We start from the raw sequence: 23,134 nt of genomic DNA, 5'->3' as shown, positions 1-23,134 counted from the left end.
ACATTGGCTCACCACACAGAGCAGAGCTGTGATTCTGAGTCTGAAATAAACTGGGATCGTTTATGCATGTCGTGTGTGTCCTCCCTCTTGTCTCTCAATCCCCTCCCTTTTCGCAGCCCCGTCAAGATAATAACCTCACCTCATATTCTCCCCGTTCTGGGATGACCGGGCAATGCCTCAATGGGTCCGGGGCTCTTCCTTCAGCTGCGGCACATTCTCCCCTCCTCATTCTTAATCGCGGCTAGATTTTTCCACTGCCTGCAGAAGTACGTATATTACAACAGCCATGAATGTCTCCAAGTGCACATTGTACAGGTACACCCTCCATACACACAAGCGCACTGAAGCCGCCTGCCAGGCGCTACAGCCACGTGCACGAGGACTGAGCACAACACGCGTGAAGTGACCATGCAGCGGCTGTTTGCAGCCAGCCGGTGTGCCCTGCCGGGCCGGGCCAGTGTGGTGGTATTTCGGGTGGGTGAAGGGGCAAAGGTGGATAAAATGCGGAGACCTGTTTGGCGAATACTGCGATGTCCTCGTTGAAAGAGTTGGAGGAGCAGACATCGCCCCCGGCCACGCCGGGCTCCGGGGGGGGGGGGGGGGGGTGCAGGTGGCCAGCTCGCACTTCTCAAAGACCAGGGCGAGAAGGGGGAAGAGCGGGTGGCTGCAGGGGGGGGGGGGGGGGGGGGACAGGACAGAAGCGAGCATGTTAAAATCAGGAGTCACACGCGGAGGGGACACATGCGTTGGTGAGCACGCGCTGCCCTGGGCCAAGGACTGGGAGGGTGAATAGCACATTGAAACCCCGCAGGCACCCCCATGTCTAAACATGCAAGAGCTGCACAGCACGCTGCTCTCCTTCCGCCCGTCTGATCCTCTCCCACTGTGGCACGGTCTGCTCGAGCGGGCCGAGCTACTGATGCCAGGAGCAGAGTCTGAATGGCCGGGTGATTTGAAAATCACCAATGTTACCCACACAACCGCATGCGAGTGTACGTTTCCCAACACTCGCCTTCCCCTCCTTCTGGACCTCATGGCCACCGAGGTTGTGCGTCGCTTGTGAGACACCTCGCAATGCCTTCCTGCAGCGGGACCATGTCTTCTTTAGACCCACACGTAGCTTTTTGCTCCCGACATCTGCCTCAATCCGCCGCATTCGATCCACCTCCTTTCTCCGTTGTCAGCCGCGCAGAAACCACAGACCAGGTTTCGCCGTGCTTGGTGGGCATGCAGCAGCATTTCCTTGAGGTCCCGATGCCCCCAAGAATGGGAGCGGGAATGTGGGTGGCAGGCGGAAAATAATAAAAACCATTCTCTTTTCATTAGAAACAAGAAACAAGACTGCCCCCGTGTGTTGTACACCTCCAATGAGAACTGCATTGGACGGGGGAAGAGAGGCAGGACGGGGCGGAAGAGACCAATCGTAAACGGCAGAGGAGAGGAAAGAGAGGGCGAGGAAGATAGACAGAGGAGGAGAGGAAGGAGAGCTGGAAACAAATACAAGGATGAGTTGTAGGAGGAATTCTAGAGGACCGGAAGAGAGAGCGCAACGGCTTACCTTCACTGCAGAAAAAGAAAATGGCGGCCGCAAGCTTCCTCAATTTTCGGATTCGGGGGCGTGTTTTGCTGTTCTGAGTGACAGACAACGTTACTGTCTAAAGAACAGCAAAACTTACGCCCCCAAATCCGAAAAAGACGGGGCTAAATTAGAGTGACGCATCTCTCCTCCAATGGCAGGCCTCCGTTTAGGAAGCCAGCCAATGGAGGAGAGACGGGGCAGGCAGGCGGGTTAAACAGTACTACTAAGATACATTAAATCTCCGACCCCAGACTGCGCAAGCGCAGCCTTTAGGTCCTCGACCTAAAAAGGCTGCTAAAAAGCTGCTGTATTTCAAACACACGTACTATGAAAAAAGGGTGATAAAGCAGTCAGACTCCTTGACCATAAATGACGCATCCATTCCACCAGGAACCACATTTGGAAGTTGATCGATGACAACGATCTTCTCCTACGAGAGACGGAGCAGATTTTAGTGATTTTCACCGATTACTATTGCACCTTGTACCGGGATGAACAGCTGGAAGCTCAACATCAAGATGATCATTTGGCTTCTTAAGTCCCCCGCCCCTACCCCATCCCGGATAGGTCAGAGGAGCTGCATCTCCACTAAGACATTACAGCTGAGGAGGGACGGATAGCCATATGCAGCAATAGGTAGCCTTCCCATGCGCAAGGCGCCTGGTCTTGATGGCTACACTGCCCCTTTCTATAAAGCTTACACCACTCTTTATACTGAACCTTTGGCAACGCTTTTTTGCAAACTGGAATTGTCACAGATACCATGTGAAGAGTCACATATCATTCTCCTCCTCAAACCAGGGAGGCCTATCTAACTCTGCCCTTCTTACCGGCCTATAGCCCTTCTCAACTGCGATGTGAAGCTGTTTGCTTCCATTCTGGTTGTCCACCTTCAGCACATATGGCCTACCCTCATCGCACCGACACAGTCTGGCTTTATTCGAAATAGACAGACTAACAACAACACCTGGTTAGCGGTCGCCCTTATGGAGGTTGCAGAACGACATCGTCAACCGATGGCCCTTCACTCTCTCGGCCCTAAGAAGGTGTTCGACAGGGTGGACTGGAGTTATCTTACTAAAGGGCTTGACGAGATCCATTTAGGGCCCAGGATGAAAGCCTTAATTTTAACTATTTTTCATAGACCCTCAGCCAAACTCAAAGTTAATAGCTCTTTCTCCCAATCCATCCAGCGTCAGGGATGCCCTTTATCCCCCTACTGTTTCTGCTCTCATGCTGGAACCATTCGTGGCTACAGTTCAGGCCAACGCCCACAATTCTGCCATGGCCGCCGATGGTGTAGAACATAAACTGGCCTTATTATTATAAGTGTCATTCTCAAATTGGAAAAGATGAACCCTTGAAGTCTGGTGTCTCTGGAATGACAATTTAAAATCCACACTTATGTCATATTTTAAATTGCAATTCTAAAAAAGACACTTTTAGAAAGTTGGCATTTTATTACTTTAGCCATTTGGTGCCTGTAGCCGGTCTCTGCTCACATCTGGGTGTAGTTGACAGTTGGGCGTTCTGTAGTCCTCTGAGACAGCAACACACACAAAATGGGAGCTTAGGTGAATCTCAAAGGGACAACTCTGGCTGGATGGGAGGGATGAGCTGGACACAGCTTCACACATGAATCAGCTGTTTCCTGTCCCCACACACAGGGCTGCATTCCCCCTGTATAGAGTCAGGGTAGGAAGAGAGGACCTCTTTGCACTTCAATTGCATGTCTGACGTCTTCCCTACTTCAAAGACACCACTGAATATAAGTACTGGACCTCTGACACCACCACTTTAGTACACTTCTCGACCTGTGGATATCCTGCTAGGAAGAAGGACCTGTGCTGCCGATGTTGGACTGCACTCTGCTGGACTAATGCTTTGCTGTGGTGAACTACTGCCCTCTTGCCTGGGTGAGACGGACTGGTCCTGCATCACTTGAACACAGAACCCAGAGTGACTCCAAGAGCTAATAGCCCAGCCTTACAACCTGAAGCCTCAGGGACATAATAGGCTTCCAACTGCACCTGGACTCTGCCATCTGTAAGCCTATCCTGCAAAGTGGTGCCACCTTAGTCCTAGAAGTGAACCTAAGGTGCTAGCCAGCAGAACCAACGCATCTTCTTTGCCGAGTGATTCATCCCCAAGCATAACCCAGGCATATCCTCGGCTGAGTGGCGCATGCCCAAGCAGAAACAATGCATTGTCGCTGCTGCGTGTACTGGACCCATTGCAAAAGACTTGTATCACTTCTGCCTTCTGCATCTTGGGACTAACACATCTTGGGATCCGCCGCTATGCAAATCTCTTCCCAGCGCAAGCTCTTCGCATCTCTCAACGGCAAAACTTTGCGTAGCAGCTTCACTGCTCATCGGGACCAACACATCGTTCCTTCTGCGCATCGCATTCTCAACACCGGACTTCATATCACAAGCCCAGTCGATAGGATCCATGACGTCAACGCATCAGGACCTCGCAGCGCAGCCTCACAGCATCTCGAAACAGACAAAATGCCTCTCCTAAACGAAGTATCTTCAACGTAGAACCATGCAACACTCAGCAACTTCAGATGGAATACTGATCAATGACAACTTCCTCAGGTGGGATATTGATCAATGAAAAAGGCAAAGTTCAATGCCAAATGCAGCAGTCCAGCCTAGTGTGTTGGTTTACAGGAAGGACACATTAATCTGGAAAAGACCAGATTGGTTCCCTTATAGGAGGGAACACTTTAATGTGACCTTCCAAAGCATTTTTGACCGCAAGTATCTTGAAAAAAGAAATCTGCTATGGAGTGTTCATATAATCTGATTATAGCAAAATACAATTTTCTGGAGAGAAACTGTAATTTTGGTAGGCTAGATGTAGGATAAGGGATGATGACATTATACTGACAAGATCAGATCATGCAATCAGTGCTGCACCATACAACCAATCTTCCACTTCATTGCATAACAAGACCTTGAAGGTCATTTTTCCCCTTCAGAACCTCCATGCAAGCATGTGGAAGATTTAGTTGTGCGTAACAACTTGACTGCTAGAGACATGCTGTCAAATTCAAAGATGTTATACTGGGATGTTGAATTTGCCCGTTAAGTCTAGTGAGTAGACTCTGTGTATGTGGCAGTCTTTTGTGAGGCCTGATCAATACCTGGAGGAGATCCGGTCACCACTTCTGCCTCAGCCAGTCTGATGCAACTAGTCATTTTTGATTGAGTTTTGTGCAAATTTGGGATGAGTGGAATCAGTGGTAAAAGCATAGAGAAATCGTTTCAACCACTCCATTAAAGCTCCTCAGATTTATGCTGTGAATTCGTCCAACTCATTACAAGATGAACAAGGCCTCGAGGACGCAAAGATGGTATTAACATCTAGTGGTCTAATGGGGTTTCCTCAGTAGGTTCCAGTTCAGGGCTGTAGCTGAAAACATATACACACACATATTATATATATATATATACATATATACATATACACACACACACACACTCTCCTTGTTCTTCTTGTAATAATAAGGAGTTGGCCGAATTCACAGTATAAATTTTGCAGTGAATACAATAAAATAATCCCGCGCCCACCCCATGTGAGAGTTACATGACTCTACTTTTGGTCCTGATGAAGGTGGCACAGAAGATGGTCCACCGAAACGTGCGTAGATCAGCAATATACGAATGGGGATCCCTCTCAGAGACATTCATAAAGAAATACATTGACTGGATACAAATGTACCATTAAAAGTAACCTGATTAGTCTTGGACAACAGGTTCTTTAGAAAAGCTTTTTGAGGATCTCCTACAGGACGGTTCTGTCTGGAGTATGAATGATAGTATGAGTGCAATGGTAAGATAGGAGAGAATGCAGGTGTGTAGTTTTAGTGTGGGGTTACCTTTGTATTTAATGTTTAATATCTGAACTTATAAATTGAAACTTATATTGTGGACATGGTTATCTACAAATCTTCAATCTTTTTTGTACTTGTGCATTAATGATATGCAATTGTAAATAGTGTGTTTTATCAATAAGTAATGCAGTGAATTTTGATATATACATTTTTTATATTGAAAAGATTTCTTAGAAAATAAGTATGCAGATATAAAAAATAATAAAATGTAAATTCTGAAATGATTTTTTGTGTGTCACATTGTAGGTGGGGACTGGTTTAGGCAACGAGCCATAGGAGGCCACAGCTAAAGTAATATAGGTCGGATAAGAGGTTTGTTTCAACATTTTGTTCTCTCTTAAGAGAGTCTCTAAGTGTAGGCCTGAATGTAGACAATATAAACCTGGATGTCACGGAATGCGTCCAGGCGTGGTGAATTCAAGGACTGAATTGAATTAATGGACATTGTAGGCGAGGCAGTAAAAAAATAATGTAGTGCCTGGAAGCCGATGGAAATGGTCTAGATGTCAACTGATGCTTTTTCAGGGTATATGAAGGCGCTGGTGGCGATTTGTGCCTTTTACGTTGATCTCAACGGTGATGAGTTTGTTGTCAAACCCCTGTCAGTCTTGAGAGCCTCTAGGTCAACAGCGTTACAGATTTGTGAAGCTTCGTCACAATGAACCTTCCCTTGGTGTCCAACATGTTGCATAGAGGTTTTTGACATCAACGACTTTGACGTCAAAGAGGCGTGTCATCTGGAATGGTGACAAAGGCTGTTTCCTGTCATCTCTTCTTCCTTCGTAAGATATTCCTCTTAGAAAGTCTGTTGGAGGTGTAGGCATTTGGCCGGGCAGCACTCTGCTTCCCCAGCCATCATGTCTCTAACTTCCCCCTGAGCCCGATGCCTTCTCCATCTTGTAATGTCCTTATGGACATTTTTTAGGGAGAACACATTTTCCTTGGTTAAATGGGAGGTTGGTAAACACACCACCCAGACTTTTTGTTTTTCTTAAGCTTTTTTTGCTCTGAAATCAGTGTTAAACCTCCAGATGTTCTAGAATTTTTCCCACAGCGGGAAAAGAAACTGAGGGAAGCAACTGCCAGTAAGGTGCATCATGGGCAGCAAAAGTTCCTGGACTCTGAAACGCACATCACCTCTTTATAATATAAGCCACCAGGCTGCATTTTCCCCCCTCAAACACCGGCAGTCTTTGCACGTTTTTATATTTCAAATGCTGCAACAAAAAATGTAAATAGACTCAAGTATTTTACAGCTTACGCTTCATAAAAAGCTTTGCCTTGGTTAGGCTGCAGAAGGGTTTCTCACCTCATGTGGATGTTGGCACGCTGTACATACTATTACATGTACAAATAGGACTTTAAAGTGTTCCGGGTTCATGGTGCAGAGGAGAATTCTTCTAACAATTATGACCATCAATGAAGATCCAACGATGCAGAATGGATGATACGGATATCTATGAGAAGAAGGAGTGTTGGGCTAATCAGAGAGGCTACTGGTTTCAGGTAAAGATTGTAATGTGATACATCTTTGCACCATTTGTCTTGGTTCTGTACATGCTCCACACCCTTCCAATGAAGCCTCAGTTTTGACTGTTTGGATCGAAAGAGTTTTCTGGACGAGAACTCCATGGACCATGTTCAAATCAATGGCACAGCACACCAGCACAGGGATTGGATGTCACTTCTGGACACTGAATAATATTGGCCCTAGCATCTGCCTTACAGTAGCAGTAATTGTGCATGCCAGCATACCAATGTACGATTTAGGCAATTGTAAGTATTTCTGATCCTAGCAAGTGTTTGGTGGCTGTTTTGAGCGGTGATACTTTCAGAAGATTATGTTGTTCTCTTTCAGGTGTTAACTTACTTTAAACCAAGTCAACTGTCACACCATATATGTGGGAATGCTGCAAAATGTAAAGTCTTATGCTATAATTTCCTGTGGTATTTCGAATAGGGTTCTTTCTGTAAATGAGGATTTTCATGTGTATTTCTTTAACGTAGAGATGATGCAGGAATCCTACTCACTCCATACTTCTTTCTAATGCCCATATATTCAATATAATTGGGAGTCATCAAAAATAGAAAACAAGCAAAGTTGACCAATGGAGCCTATGACTAGACATTCTGGTGGAAAAAAAGACAAAACAACCTCTTTAAATGTCGGTTATCAGGGGAAAGTGTTCACAGGGATCCTTTTTCGGCGGCCTGTAAAACAACGTAACACAGTTCTAGGGAAGATGTGGTATACCCTCTCCAGCTTCAATTACAAGTTTCTTAAATCCTAAATGAACCTAGAAAGGGAGAATCACAGCACGTGAATACACAGAAGGTTTAATGCTTAGAACATTTTAGGCCGCAGAACTTTTAATATCAATGCATTTGAGTATAGTTAATAATTTTGTACCAAATATAATTAGAACTGTAGAGACGTAAGCCCACATTACCCTTGTAATAAGTCAACATGATTTCTGTCAAAGTATTAAACTGCCAATCACTTCTACTTACCTTTTAATATGTTGTGGGGAAAACCTTAGGATTTCTTCAGAATTAGTAAATCCACCCAACGTTGCAAGAGGAACCAATGGGTTTGTGATTTCAGCAATAGAGGCAAGATTCTGATTGCTCGACACATCGATGTAACTATGCAGAATATTTTTGTGCCCCAACTTGGCTGTTCCATTTAATCCAGCACCAGCAGCACCAAACTGGGATTGGTGCTCCATGATTTCAGCGGGACAGGACCTTTAGTCAAAAATGGCAGCAGAGTGAAGCAAATCCAGTGGGCATATTTCAGACAGTCCACATATGCTTCTCTTCATAGTCACAGTTCCAGATTTCACCTGTAACAAAAACATAACTGAAATTAGCAATACGACAAGCCTGTGGAAGAGAAGGTTGCTTTCAGGTGACCCAATGACTCCTAGTCATTTGAGTATCCTAATATTTTTTCTGGGGACCAGCACATATTTGCAGAGCTGAAAACAGGTTCCTGAAGTGCTATTTAGCCTATATTCATATACATCTTGTGGAGGTCAATGTACTCATGCTACAAATGTCACTATTGTCCTTGTCAAACCAAGAACATGGTATTAGGCCTAATGTACAAATGTGTTTTGCAGTTGCAAAGGTTGAAATCCAAGAAAATAGAGGGTTGCAGTGAGAATATATATATATTTTTTAATGTACCAAGCCTCCATTACGAGTCAGAAAATTATTTTGGACTGGTAAAAGGGCTTTTGCAATCTAATATGAACTGCAAATAAAGGGGTTGTATGAAAGATTCCTTGGGTCCTACTTGGAATTCACAGTTGGAGGTATCAGTAGTTTGTGACCACAACTGTGCTCGCAAACCATTCATCGGTTACCGACCTTCAAGCTGGGATGGTAAAAGATGTGCAACGGAATATTGTACTGGTGGAGTTGATTCCCCTTTAGGCCTTGTGAAGGCTCCTCATGAAGCATTTCCACGCAGAAACAAGCATTTGCAATGCAATAGGTCTCGCATTTGCGAGAGTTTGAGCTATTTGCGTTGTAAACGCTAGTGCCTTTTCTCTATGTGTTTTAAAAACCTGCAAGCGGTGCGCAAACACGCACTTTCCACTTATAGTCTTTGCTTACGAGAAGCAAGTCTGGCAGTAAAAGAGACGCAGTTACTGCCAACATTGCTTCTCATATGCGACAACTATAAGTACAAAGTGCGTGTTTAAACACCGCTTGCTGGTTTTTAACCCCTTGTGTGCGCGTGACGGCCATCCGAACCCCACCCACTCATTAATTTCCCAGCACCGCTGCGGAATTGCACCGTGGTCAAGGGGTTAAAACAATATAAATAAATGGCATTGTTATTTAAAATGCCAATAGCTTAAACTCATACAAGAACCAGACCTATTGCATTGTGATTTAATGTGTTCAATAGGGTACAATATGTAAACAATTCATGTCCTCCTTGTCGCTAAATAAAAAATGTCCAGGTACATGTCCATATGTATTGATTAATTGTAACATTACATTTCTGTAACAAATAAGCAGACATTAGCCATGGTTAATATGGCATGTAAATTTGAGTCTAAGCATGCAGTGCCATCATGGTGCTGATATAATTTGTTTATATGTTTTTATCTATGGCATTTTTGTGTTTTTGAACAATGACTGTATGCACAAACAAAATGACCAAGACGGCTGATTGCAATATTTTTTCCCAAAATATTTTTATAATTTGTGTATCATTTTGATTAACAGCACTGAAATAGTCCCAATAGAAATAACACAAAGTGTTGGGTGTAGCTGTCTTTTTATGCACAAAAATATTTGGAAAAATGGAATAAAGAGTTTGTTTGAAGGAAAACAACATATCCTTGAGGAAACCAATTAAAGAAATCTAAAGAAATTTACCAAAGTTATGTTAAATAATTTTTTCAAGAAACTGAAATGAACGTTGTGAATAAACAAATAATTCCACATAAGGTAGGCACCGGAGATTAAGTGATTTGCCAAGAATCACCGGGTGGTGAGCCGACACCAAGGCTCAAATTTGGTTCCCCAGCTCCAAAGTTGGCAGCTCTAGCCGTGAGGCCACATCCTTTTGAGAGACAGCAAAAGGAGGTGTAGCAGTGGTAACATTTTGAGCTCCTGGGAACTAGCGATCGTAATGGAAACCCATGTGTATCGGTCCTCCAGATAAACACCTTTTCTTGCTAAACACAAATATCTTGTTAATAAAAGTAAACACTTTGGAAGAAAATAGAGCCTAAAAACAAATTAGGGTGTCACTGGTGCAGTGCCTGTTCTCTATGGGTGTCATTCCCATTGCACTGGTGCAGTGCCTGTTCTCTGTGGGTGTCACTCCCATAGCATTGGTGCAGTGCCTGTTCTCTATGGGTGTCACTCTCACAGCATTGTTGCAGTGCCTGTTCTCTATGGGTGTCATTCCTATAGCATTGGTGCAGTGCCTGTTCCCTATGGGTGTCATTCCCATTGCACTGATGCAGTGCCTGTTCTCTGTGGGTGTCACTCCCATAGCATAACTTGCAAGCACAGAATAAATAAATGTGGCACGTTTATTATTACAAGAGGTGTGTACATGAAGGGTTCTTTTGTGCTGAGGCGACACTATAGGTGTTTATGCTATCTACCTAGTTTTGAAGAGTACAGAGGAGGTCTGCGTTAATACTAACGAGTGGTACGGCATCTGGCTTCAATTACCACAGGCCCACAAGCTTTGGCAGGGAGCCAGCATGTGCGCACACACAGCTGAAAAAGAAATGACCTGGATAAGGTGAATGCGCACAGAGCATCTGGCTTCAATTACTACAGCCCCTGACAGCTGGTAATTGATGAAATATAGACTACTGGTGCGCGTCCTCGCACGGAATATGCAGGAAGCGGAGCAGCTCAAAAGCCTATGGCCTATTGCGTGCTGGCTTGTAAAAACACAGCCATGTGCGGGCCAATTGACATGCAGCTGCCATAAATTCCGAACCCATTTCACGCGCTTCTCTGGAATGTCTAGGTTAGCTCGCCGAACTGCTCTCTAGAGGACTCTGAAGCCACACCCACTTCGTGGGATGTAGGCCGAGCCCTAAAAACTGGTGGTTCTACATCTAGCCATTGAGTTGTTATACATAGACGAAAAATTGACATACAAATAAATAAAAACCCTTCCTCTGCATCCGTCCTACGTCTAGCTTGGTTTACCTGCAGACCCATAATAACCATTTCTACTGATAATTGCACCAGGATTCCCAAACTGACATTCAAAAAATATTTACCATCAGTAACAAATTGGCTTAATTTTGGACAATAAAAAAACATATTAGCAGCATCTGCAGCAATGACACCACACAGATTACATTTGACCCCTTTTATAGACTTCCATTTTGTCAATTTCGCAGGGGTATAATATAAATCAAATAAAGACATAAAATATTGACTTTTTAGAGGGCCATTAAATAAAACTTTCATCGATAATTCAATTGCTCTAGCCAGATCTATTCTGTCGATTTCAAGTTTCCTTTGCCATTTATCCTGCCATGCACTCAGATCATCGTCTAGCTTATTTAACAATAGTTGATAAATTGGGCCAATTTTGAGTCTTGCTCTTATTGCTTCTAAAATACCTTTTTTATCAAATCGCTAATTGATTTTGTATTTTTTTTTTCCTCCAGAAAACTTCGTAATTGTAGATATTTAAAAAATGTTGTCCTAACCAAATTATATTTGTGCTGCAAGAAGAGAAAGGAGGCTATTTTGATTCCCCTGAAATAAATCACCTAAAATGCATATCCCTGCTGAATACCAACAAGCCATAACCTGATCCCTAAAAACCTCCGGTAATAGAGAACAGCTATTTAAAGGTGTGTAATAATTCAGATTTGAAATCCAACCAAATCTACCTTTAACTTTTCTCTAAATTTCAAAGGTAGTCAGTATAATTGAAAATTTCGTCATTTTGTAATAGCTGGGCTCGATTACTCGCACTAGACATTGCTTGGCCTCCTTACCCAATACCATCTCATAGATTGAGGGGCTAACCGATTCTTCTATTGTAACATCGTGGAAGATCAGAACACCCATATATTTCAAAAGTGCAGCCCAATAATACAAACGAAAATTAGGGATCCCCCAACCTCCTCTATCTCTAGGTAATGTACACCATTTCATAGCTCTCCTGGATCTACGATAACTCCAGAGGAACCTAGAACACATTCTGTCGACCTTAACAAAAAAAGATGTGGGAAAAAGGAGAGGGATCGTACGAAATAAATACAGAAATTTCGGAAAGATTAACATTTTTAAAACGTTGCTCCGCCCATACAAAGATAAGTGGAGATTGTTCGGCTTTTCCAGTGTTTTATTTGCGGCCCCTAATATAGGATCTGTATAAGGCTTCAGACACAAAACGCATATCCTTTGGGTGTCCTGCGTCTGAATGAATTAACTGTGTTTTAGAAATGTTTAATTTATAGCCCAAATAACCCCCGAATTTTTCGGCAGCGTCAACTATTGATGGGAAAGCGGCCTTAATATCTGACGTTACAATTGCAATGTCTTCTGCGTATGCAAACACCTTATACGCTATCTGATGTACTGAACCGGAATGATTCCTGCATCACTTTCTAGTCTGTTTAAAAAGGGCGCAATATATAAAGCAAACAACAAGGGGGAACAAGGACATCCTTGCCTCGTCCCCAGTGTTATTGCTACATTTTCCGAAAGATTCCCGACAATACGAATTGCAGCCTTCGGATTGATATACAATGCCTGTATTGCTTTGATAAATTCCCCCGGGAACCCATTCCAAGTTAGAATAGACCATAAAAACTTTCAGGAAACCCTGTCAAATGCTTTTTCCGCATCGTACAGGGCAACGGCGACAGGGGAATTTGTAGCTTGTGACCAATCTAGAAGAGAGATAATTCTTTTAACATGGTCTGTTGTATCTCGATTGGAAATAAATCCATGTTGTCTCTTTGAAACTAAGCTAGGCATGAGATCATTCAGTCTATTAGCCAGTATCTTTGAATAAACCTTGCTGTCCGCATTAAGAAGCGAAATTGGTCTATATGACCCCATATCAGTGTCCTTCTTTCCTTTTTTCTTAAAAATTACGATAGTTGCTTCAGACCAAGAACCTGGGGGATTACCCAAAAAGGCTTGTTGGCAAACTTTTATTAGCTCCTTTTTTAGTATCTTTCTAATAGTGCGATTAAATTCGAGTGGGATGCTATCCGGTCCCATAGCTTTACCTGGAGCTAGATCTAATAAAGCTGTTTAAATTTCTTTCCAGGTAATAGGTGCTGATAACAATACTTTTTGCGTTTCTGTAAGCTCCATGGTCTCTTAAATCTTTCAAATATTTCGCTGCCATATCCCCCCCCCCCCCCCCCCCCCCAACGACTCTTCTGTCGGTGCACTATATAAGGATTGATAAAAATTTTGAAAAGCTTCTAAAACCCCATCTTTGGTTTCTTGTAGTATTCCGTTCAGATCAAAAACCTTTGAGATATCGTTACAGACTGCTTTCTGCCGTAGCCTTTTTGCCAGGATTCTCCCAGTTTTTTCACTAAATTCATAGGATTGTTCCTTATATTGATTATGTTTGAGCGCAATTTGATCAGCAATATTGGAGTACACTATAGCCCTTTTAATAGTTAGGTCTCTTTGCACTGCTACTATATCCTGACCTAGTCTAATCGTATTGGCTAATTTGTGTTCTGCCAACATGGCCATGTCGCTTTCATCCTTATGTTTAGCCCATGTTCTTTTACGTCGTGAATTCAAGTAACTAAGGGTTTCTCCCCTAACTATCGCCTTAAAGGCTATCTTATTCGGTGCAGTTTTTATATTAAATTTTAAAAACTCCTGTATGACTTTTATCATGTGTTGACAGTAATCTTCATCCAATAATAAGTTTCTTTCAAAGGACCATGTCCGATTCCCATCACCGGTATATGGACCCAAAATCAATTCCAATATTAAGGGGTTGTGATCAGATATGAGTTTAGGATGAATCTCTAAATTAAGTTTTCCTATAAATTGCTGCGAAATAAAAAAAATAATCTAAACGAACACATTTTTTGTGCAGGGCTGAAAAAAGGTATACCCAGGATCTTCTACGTAAAGCAGATTCCACGCATCAATGAGCCCATGTTCTAAAATTAAATCCCGTAAAGCTCTAAAAGTCCGATGTTTTCTTCCAGCATACCCCGTATTTTCCCTAATATCGAAATTCGCCTCCAAGTGTATATTCAGATCCCCGCACATAATCACTGGTTGCGGCCATTGAGCTAATTCAGTGTTTATGAAATTCATAAGCTCAGAGTCATTCAGATTCGGATCGTAGAACGTGCACAACGTAAATCTACTCTGATTAATCTTAAATTCTCCAATTACCCACCGCCCCATTTGTCTTCCAGCATCTTTAAACACGTCCCTAAGCCCCGTTTGATGAGAATAGCAACCCTCTCTTAATCCCCGTTTGTTTTGAGCATGCCACTAACTCTAATCCTAAATTTTTCAAACATCCCCTCTTTGCCCAAGCAATATGGGTTTCTTGTAAGCATAATATATCAATTTGTGATAATTGAACAATCTTAGCCAAAACGTCTTTTCTTTGAGCCCACAAATATTAAGCGTGCAAATCCTTAATTTCCTCTCCATATTCCAAGAAAAAACAGGGACACTGGAAATTTTGATTCATAATATGTAACAGGTCTCTTTTCGAATTTTATATGACAGTTCTCTAAACAATATAGTTTCAAAAAAACAAAACCAATTTTACCAAAGATCATGGCTGCTGCTGACTTTTCACCCCGCCTCCACCAACCCCCCCACCTTCACCACTCCCTTCCTCCATCCCCCTCCCATTGCTCCACACACCCCACCCAACCCACCATATGAGGCACAAGGACTGTCAGTCCCTGAAAATATGGAGTGCCGCCCCCCACCCCCTTTGCTAGGTTAGGAAGGATAACAACATTTTTAACCCAAAACTTGCATTTTCCTTAAGCATGATGCTCGCGCAGAAAGATCTCATATTCATTACCTACTAAACATGCCCTAACCACATCATATATACAGCAGATATTCTTTGGCCTCAATCTCAGAAAAAAACAACTTTGTTTGACCCTTTACAATAATCTTTAGCTTAGCCGGATTTTGGAGATAAGCCATCGCTCATTTTTCTTGGAACCCCGGAATAAGCTGACGCAGATGCCAACGTTTAGATACCGTAGCCTGACAAAAATCAGGTCGAACAAAAAAATTGCAACCTTTTGCCTGTCTTTTTTTATCAGGCCTAGCCAGCCCAAAAACCGTTTCTTGTGCTAGAAAATTACTAAAATCGAACAAGAATAGCTCTTGGGCGATCTTCCTCTCCTGGTCTTCCTCTTTTGATGGTAAATGAAAACCTATGCGCCCTCTGTATCTCCATTGTCCAGTCCCAAAGAGTCAGTTCTGGAAATGCCTCTGCAAAAAGTTCGCAGACAAATTTACAGACATCTGATTCTTCCTTTTTCTCTGGGACTCCTATGAATTCGTAAATTATTCCTACGTGCTTGATTCTTCAACTCGGAAAGCTTAAAGCTGATATCATCACGTTGGGCTCGGATAGAAGTGTTTTCAACTTTGAGCAGCCAGGTCGTCTTCCAATGTTGAAATTCTTGTCTCTGCTTCAGTTACTCTGAGCGAAGTATCTGAACATATTTTAATCACTCGCCGTACAGCCTTCTGTACTTTACGACATGTTGCCTGAGTACGAGTGTTTTCTGACTTTATTTCCGCTCTGTGTTCCATCATGGTATGGTAAATCATTGACAGAGTAATCTCCCGATCAGGGCTCTGCTCCCCTGTCTTTGATGCTTCATCAAGCCCAGGAATTTCTTCTTCAGGAAGGGATCCCGATGTGATATTCTCTGGGGAGACCACACCCATGTCTAAGGATTTATTCTTAGAATTCGCATGCCGAGTTTTTCTAGTTTTTAATTTCTTTACTGTAGTTATTGCAGATCTTGGAGAGGCCTCATTCGATCTTGACTCATCATCAACACTATTGCCCTCTTCCTGGTAATCAGCCAAGTCCTTACTTATACTTGTATTTTCATCCGAAGAATGATCAGACAATGAGTAGAAATTGTCAAGAACATCTTGAGACCCAGTCAAGTCCTGTACAGGAGGAGCGTCATTTAATGCCAGCAAATCTGTCTCCGAAACGAGATTATCCAGACTACCAGTAATACCTGCCAAGAGAGCATTCTCAGGGACTCCATCTCCCAGAATACCCTCCCCTTGTACTACTGCATCACAAATCCCTTTCTCTTGCTCTATGCCAGCAGGCAATGAATTTGTTACACCAACTACAGGAACCGTTGATACCATGTCTCGAGAGGAAGAGATGCGGCATGTTTCTTTGTTTCCATCCAGTACCGTGATCTCGCTACTTAATAACTGTGACTGTACATTCTTGGAGATTTGCATTCAAATAGTGCGGGGAGAGTTTGTGTCCCTTGTTTCAAAGAACACGCAGCAGCACTTGACTGTACAGAGCGCTCACTCCCTTTCTTTTGGCTTGTACCTGAAGGAGTCTGTGTCGCTGACTTCTCGCCTTCTCCCGTCTCTCCTGGCTCCCCGTCGTTGCCATTTTCGGTGCCTTCCATCGGAGCAGGCTGTGCTTTCGTTTTTCCGCTTCGAGTGTTCAATTTCGGAGGCATTCTGCTCCGCACTACTCCATGCCCGCGAGCCACTCGCAGGTGTAATCCCACAAAAAAGACGGGAACCGCCACACCGGGCTCATATCAGTCGGAAAAGTAAGAGCTTGGAAACCATCCGACACGCCGCGGGAAGACAAAAGTACACTGGCGTTCACGGAGAGATCAGGAAACTCCTCCCCAAGTACCGGTGAGTCAAGCACAAACGCTGATTTAGGATGTTAGGATATTAGAAATTCAGAGGATTTTTTAGTTCCAACAGAAGTCGCGATCCAAATCACAATCCGATTCCCTTTTTATAACGGAACTGAGCGAGTAAACTGCTTCATATTTTTTCTCCTTTGTGCTGCAAAGCGCTGTGCTTACCAGCAGCATATTTCCTACTTACTTCATCTGTAGGAGGCGTACCGTACCCCCTGTGCCTTGCAAATGTGCTCTTTACCTGGCTATGTGTACCACTAATGAATCTGGTGTGATTTGGCCCTTAATATAGTCAGGGCACATGGGCATGCTTTATAATTGTTTTCCTCCCAATTCAAGGGGTGATTACCCCTGATTTAACTGGCTGCTTACATAGGTCATGTGTGGAAGACAGAATACCTTTAAGCATAGTAAGCAATTGTACTGATAAGATCATGGTATAATGTTGTATCATCTGGTGGAGTGGTTATGGATGGGTAGATACTAGGATCTGTATCATCCAGTGGATAGGTATCATAGATATCCCATGGGTCAGGCACAATATTGAGATCTCCTTGTGGATCTGTGAAATTGGGGATATTGAATTAGTGAGGTTGATCATCACCACTAGGTGACTTATCTGGTGAAATATGTGGTTGCTCAGAAGGCAAGTGTTCTGTTGAGGGTGTATGCACTGGCATTGCTGGTGATGAAGGCAGAATAGGTGAAGATGGAATAGGAGGAGGAGGAGGAGGAGGAGGAGGAGGAGGAGAAACAGGGAAACAAATAGGGCTTGTGCCTTGGTCCTTCTTTTATGGGCAGGTTCAGACCCAGCCTGGTCCTCCAGAAATGAGTTCTTCCATTTGAGAAGCATTTGGGAAACTGGTGGTGGTGGTTTAGTGCCTAGTTTCCCAGTGCCTGGATATACAAAAAGAGCCTTTTGCCCCTTGTCTAGTTTGTTAGGTTTCGCCTATTATCATTCGCTTGCGAATGTAATAGGCGAAAATTGAAGTGCTTGATCGACTAGTCAAACCACTGCAGTTTCTTCACAGTGCATGTGAGTCACCACGAGAATCACGTGACCACAAGCCTCTCGTGAACGAGCCCAGCCAGCCCACCCTCCCTCACACAGCTTCTCCCAGCCATATGGTCGTTCGAGTTGCCCACCCCCTCCCTCTCCAGCGCCTGCCTTCTGTGACTCGCATTAGATGATCAGAGGCAGCCCAGCCCAGCCCAGCAGGCAGCCCACACCCCTCCCTCTCCATATGGGCAGCCCACCCCCTCCCTCTCCAGCGCCTGCCTTCTCTCTCGCATCCCCTCACTGGCCCGTTTGTTACTTGTTTTTTTTGTCCGTGTCACACATCTAAAGACACGTTCGCTTTTTTCAGCAAAATTCCTTCTCTTTGTTTCGAGAGCTCACTCACTGATTAGTGTCACAGATCCATTCAAGTTCTTAACCCTCACGTTCGTGTGTCCTAAGCCCATTACTTTTTCTCCTGTTTTCCGTGCTTAAATGCCTCTGAACACGTGAATTCACTCGGGTATTTTTTAAATCTAGTATTTTCACCCACACGCTTGGCGCATCACGGGGCGACCTACTCTGCACCTTCTCCTAGAGTCTTTTACTGCTGTAGTTTTGTTTTCTTCACCCCAGACTTTGCATTTTGCTACAGTTGAATATTTTTGTCTTGCTCGCAATCTGTCTTCTTGGATTCAGACATGTATTTCATTTGTTTTACTTCCCAGAAAATCCCCCCCTGATGAATTAGCATCAACACATGTGATGAACTGTCCTATGATTTAATCGGGCTGTATTTACAAGGATTGAACATTTACGTTTACATTAACTCCCACGAGCAGAAGGCAGCTATAGAGCGACGTCTGGCATCCATCAATGAGGCCTGGCAAAATTCTTGCTGGTGTTATCTTGGTTGCTTGTCACTGTAATTCACTTTCGAAAGTGCACACACACCGGCACAGCGTGAAGGAAGCAAAAATCAACTGCCAAGGATAGAGGATGTCCATGCCAGAGATTCCGGTTACTACTACCATATTATCCACACACACAGTTTGCCACTGCAGCACCCTAAGTGTTCTTTCTGTGTTTAAAGTTGTTTGTCCTGGCCCAAAAAAAATTATGTATCATGAGTCGGATCCGATGTAAAAAGAACCGCAGTGGAATACGGTTTAACAACTAGTATGTATTGTGGCTAGATTAGTGTTGAACTATGTGATACTAGGGTTCAGCTCAGGCTTGCCCCTGCATGCACAGCCAATTCATAGTCACAGGCAAGGCAATCCTAAAAGCTGTTCGTGCAGCGCTGCCTGTGCACGTATAAAAAACAAGCACTGGTGTTGCCAATAGGTTTCGCATTTGGAAAGTTGGAGCTATTGGTTTTGTAAATGACATTTTATATTTATATATTGTTATTGACAATGCCAATAACGATATATAAATATAAAATGTCATTTACAAAACCAATAGCTCCAACTTTCCAAATGCGAAACCTATTGGCAACGCCAGTGCTTGTCTTAAAAGTGCTCAAGAATGGGCTGCAATTGTTCTTGCCATGGCTCTGTGTCACCTTTTTTTTTTTGGTGTGTAGGACGTTAAAGAGCTTTTTTTAGCCTGTTGCAGTCTTGTGGGTATGTGCTTTTGATGTAGACAACTTAGGTGTCAGTTTCGATGCGGAGGATTTTGAGAATGACCCATTTTTTGGTTCCAAGGCTTTTTTCAGATCCAAGGCTTTTTTCTGATCCGATGTGCGCTGCTTGGGGAGTTAATTCATGCCCAAACACTGTTGCAGCACACACTACTAGACATGGCAAAAAAACATATAGCTTGCCTAACAGTTGTGCCACTACAAATGGGGAGACAAGGTGAGCAAATTACTCCAGCTCCTGTGCTTCAACATACAAAAAAAAATCACACCTTTATGTATCACCTAGGTTCTAATGGGTCGAAGATCATTGGTGACGTAAGCATCGCCCACCATTTAATATGATACTACGTTGAGCTATATGCCCGAAAGGACACACTACCCAAAGAAGAGGTTGAGAAGTTTGTGTCTGACCTACCTCTTTGGACACTATCCGAGACAGAAAGACAGTCTCTAGAAGAAGAGCTCTTGCAATGGAACTCTCAGCAGGTCTGAGTCAGCTGAATTTAGGGAAGACACGTGGCCCTAATTAGTTTCCAGGAGAATTCTTCAAGATGCTCACATGTAAATTCAATGACACCCTGGCAGCAGTTCTCATGTAAGTAGCAAAGAAGCTACGGTTGCCTCCCGACTTCTGCAGGTCAGAGATAGTGGTGATTCCAAAAACAAAACACCCTCCGGATGTCTGTTCCTAATGTTGCCAGGCCTCCCTCTTAACCCCTTCGCTGCTAGGCCTTTTCCCCTCCTGTGCTAAGCCCTTTTTTGGCGATTTGGGGTAGTGCGCTCTTATGCCCCTGTAACTTTTTGACCACATAAGGTATCCACGCCAAATTTGCGTCCTTTTCTTCCAACATCATGTGGATTCTAAAGGTGCCCAGGGTTTGTGGATTCCCTTGGAGCGGTCCCAGACAATTAAGCAAAATACAGGAACATTTTTGTTTTTTTCAGAAAAATTGGAAAAACGGGTTAGCAAATGAAAGCCTCTGGGGTTTTCCCTGCAAATGTTATCCAAAAAGGGTTTGTGGGAAAGGGGTCATTTGTCTAAATCCATAAAGGTTTCTTTATAGAAATTAACAGTTAGATATTAGAATAATTGAAAATTAGTTGAAAAAACCAGCCTTTTGTCTCAACGTTTTCACCTGTAACTTCTTGTAATTTTGACAGCTGTTTGAAAGCAATATACCGTTACATCCGTTTGACCTTCCTGGTTGTGGGGATATATAGGACTTGTAGTTTCACCAAGAACCCGACGAACCCAGAGCCAAAAACTGAGCAGCAACTTGCAATGGTATTTTATTATGTACTGGGTTTAGAGCACTTATTCTTTGAAAATGTATACATGGCAAAATCGGTATGAAGGACACCTATGTATTTCTGAATTGGGTACAACTTATAGAGTTTAGAAACAGTATATATTTGCACATTTTCAAAATTGGGAATACTCATACTAGCATGAGAATTATTGGTCATTTTTCAAAAAGATTTTTTTTTTTACAAAATGTCTTTCATTGGGAAGGGCGAAATGCATGACAACTCAATAGGTAATAACAGTTGATTTACAAATCTGAATTACCCTAAGTCTCCCGATAAAAACGGTATCTCAATTGTGTGGGTCGGCCTTGTGCCTGCGACAGGAAACGGCGCAAAATGCAACGTGGACACACCTCAATTTTGCAGTTAAAAAATGACCCTTTTATGGCAAAGTGCCTAGCTGTAGTTTTTGCACCCTAGCTCTGCCGGCACCTAGGGAAACCTAGCAAACCTATACATTTTTGAAAACTAGACACCCAGGGGAATTCAGGATGGGGTGACTCAACTGCCTCCCACCAGGTTCTGTTACCCAGAATCCCTTGCAAAGCTAAATAATTGACAAAAAAACTCATTTTCCTCACATTTCTGTGGTGGAAAGTTCTGGAATCTGCGTGGATCAACTAATTTCTACCAACCCCACGTTTCCCCAGGTCTCCTGAAAAAAATGGTACCTCACTTGCCTGGGTCTGCCTAATGCCTGCGACAGGAAACAGCGCAAAACGCAACGTGTTCGCACCGCAATTTCGCAGTGAAAACGGGCCCTTTTTTGGCAAAGTGCCTACCTTTCGTTTTTGAACCCTAGCTCTGCCGGCACCTAGGGAAACCTAGCAAACCTATACATTTTTGAAAACTAGATACCCTGGGGAATTCAGGATGGGGTGACCCAACTGCCTCCCGCCAGGTTCTGCTACCCAGAATCCCTTGCAAAGCTAAAGAATTGACAAAAAAATGCATTTCCCTCACATTTCTGTGGTGGGAAGTTCTGGAATCTGCGTGGATCAACAAATTTCCACCCACCCCGCGTAACCCCAGGTCTCCCGAAAAAAATGGTATCACTTGCGTGGGTAGGCATAGTGGCTGCAACAGGAAAAGGCCCAAATCGTACGGTGGAGACTTAAAATTAACCTATAGCAAAACAACCTTATTTTTTTGGGGGGGGGCCTGAGTTTTTGGCCCAGGGCTCGGTGGCAAACTTGGGAAACTACCAAATCAAAACAGTTCTGAAAACAGACACCCGTGGGAGTCCAGGGAGGTATGGCATGCGTGGATCCCCCAACGTTTTCCTACCCAGAATTCCTTGCAAACCTAAAAAAATTAGGTAAAAAAAATCACTTTTCTGTACTTTTTTGCGTGGGATCTCTGTGCCGGCACCAATTTCCTAACACCCTGCGTTCCCCTTGTTCTCCCGAGTAAAATGATACCTCACTTGTGTGGGTGGGCCAAAGCAGAACAGGCCAAAAATTTATTTTTAAGAAATTGTAGCGTTCAGGATTGACAAATTAAGCACAGAGAATGCTACTGTTTTGGGGTCATCCTAGTCATAGGCCTTTGCCCCACCACTATTTCATATTTGCCCCCTCAAAAAATACCTGGTGTCTAGTGGGCTTTTTGCCCCCCCTGGCTTGGCAGATTGGGGACTAATGCCCCCAACTGCCCCCCAGGGAGGGCAGAAAGTCCACTAGACGCCAGGGAGTTTTTTGGGCTAATTTTAATTAGGGTGGGGGCTGCCCAAACGGGCATGATAATGCCCCCACCCTAATTAACATTTGCCCAAAAAATCCCTGACCTCTACTGGCCTTTTTGCCCCCCCCTGTGGGCAGATTGGGTGCTAATGCCCCCATCTGCCCCCTCGGGGGCAAAAAGGCTGTAATTTTTGTGGGGTAGGGGCATTGGCATGCCCATTTTGGGCAGGCCCCACCCTAATTCAGATTTGGCCCAAAATATCCTTGGCGTCTAGTGGGCTTTTTGCCCCTCCGAGGTGCAGATTGGGGGCTACTGCCTCCATCTGCCCCCCGGGGGGGCAGAAAGGCTGTAATGGTGGTGGGGGTGGGGGCATTGGTGTGCCCGTTTCGGGCATCCCCCTCCCTAAAACAATTGCATGGAAAAAAACCCTGGTGTCAAGTGGGCTTTCTGCCCCCCCGGGGGGGCAAATTGGGGGCTACTGCCCCATCTGTCCCCCAGGGGGAGGGCAGAAAGTCTATAATGGTGGAGGGGGTGGGGGCATTGGCGTGCCCGTTTCGGGCAGCCCCCACCCTAAAAAAAAGTGCACACAAAAAAATCCCTGGTGCAT

At 43.9% G+C, this 23,134-nt stretch overlaps 1 protein-coding gene across 2 annotated transcripts in view; it reads right to left on the bottom strand.

Moving 5' to 3' along the window:
• Window positions 1-23,134, bottom strand: part of LOC144792171 (coiled-coil domain-containing protein 117-like) — a 116,245-nt gene that overhangs the window by 80,496 nt on the left and 12,615 nt on the right. For both annotated transcript variants that reach the window (XM_078667072.1, XM_078667071.1), the window contains exon 2: window positions 7,995-8,329. In XM_078667072.1, coding sequence (XP_078523198.1) covers window positions 7,995-8,212 — 218 coding nt within the window. In that variant the 5' untranslated portion in view covers window positions 8,213-8,329. The remainder of the gene's footprint in view (window positions 1-7,994; window positions 8,330-23,134) is intronic.

The sequence above is a fragment of the Lissotriton helveticus genome, chromosome 11 (assembly GCF_964261635.1).
Source record: "Lissotriton helveticus chromosome 11, aLisHel1.1, whole genome shotgun sequence".
Lineage (NCBI taxonomy): Eukaryota > Metazoa > Chordata > Amphibia > Caudata > Salamandridae > Lissotriton > Lissotriton helveticus.
The sequence above is the reverse complement of the archived record's forward strand: the minus strand, read 5'-3'. Positions and strand labels throughout refer to the sequence as shown.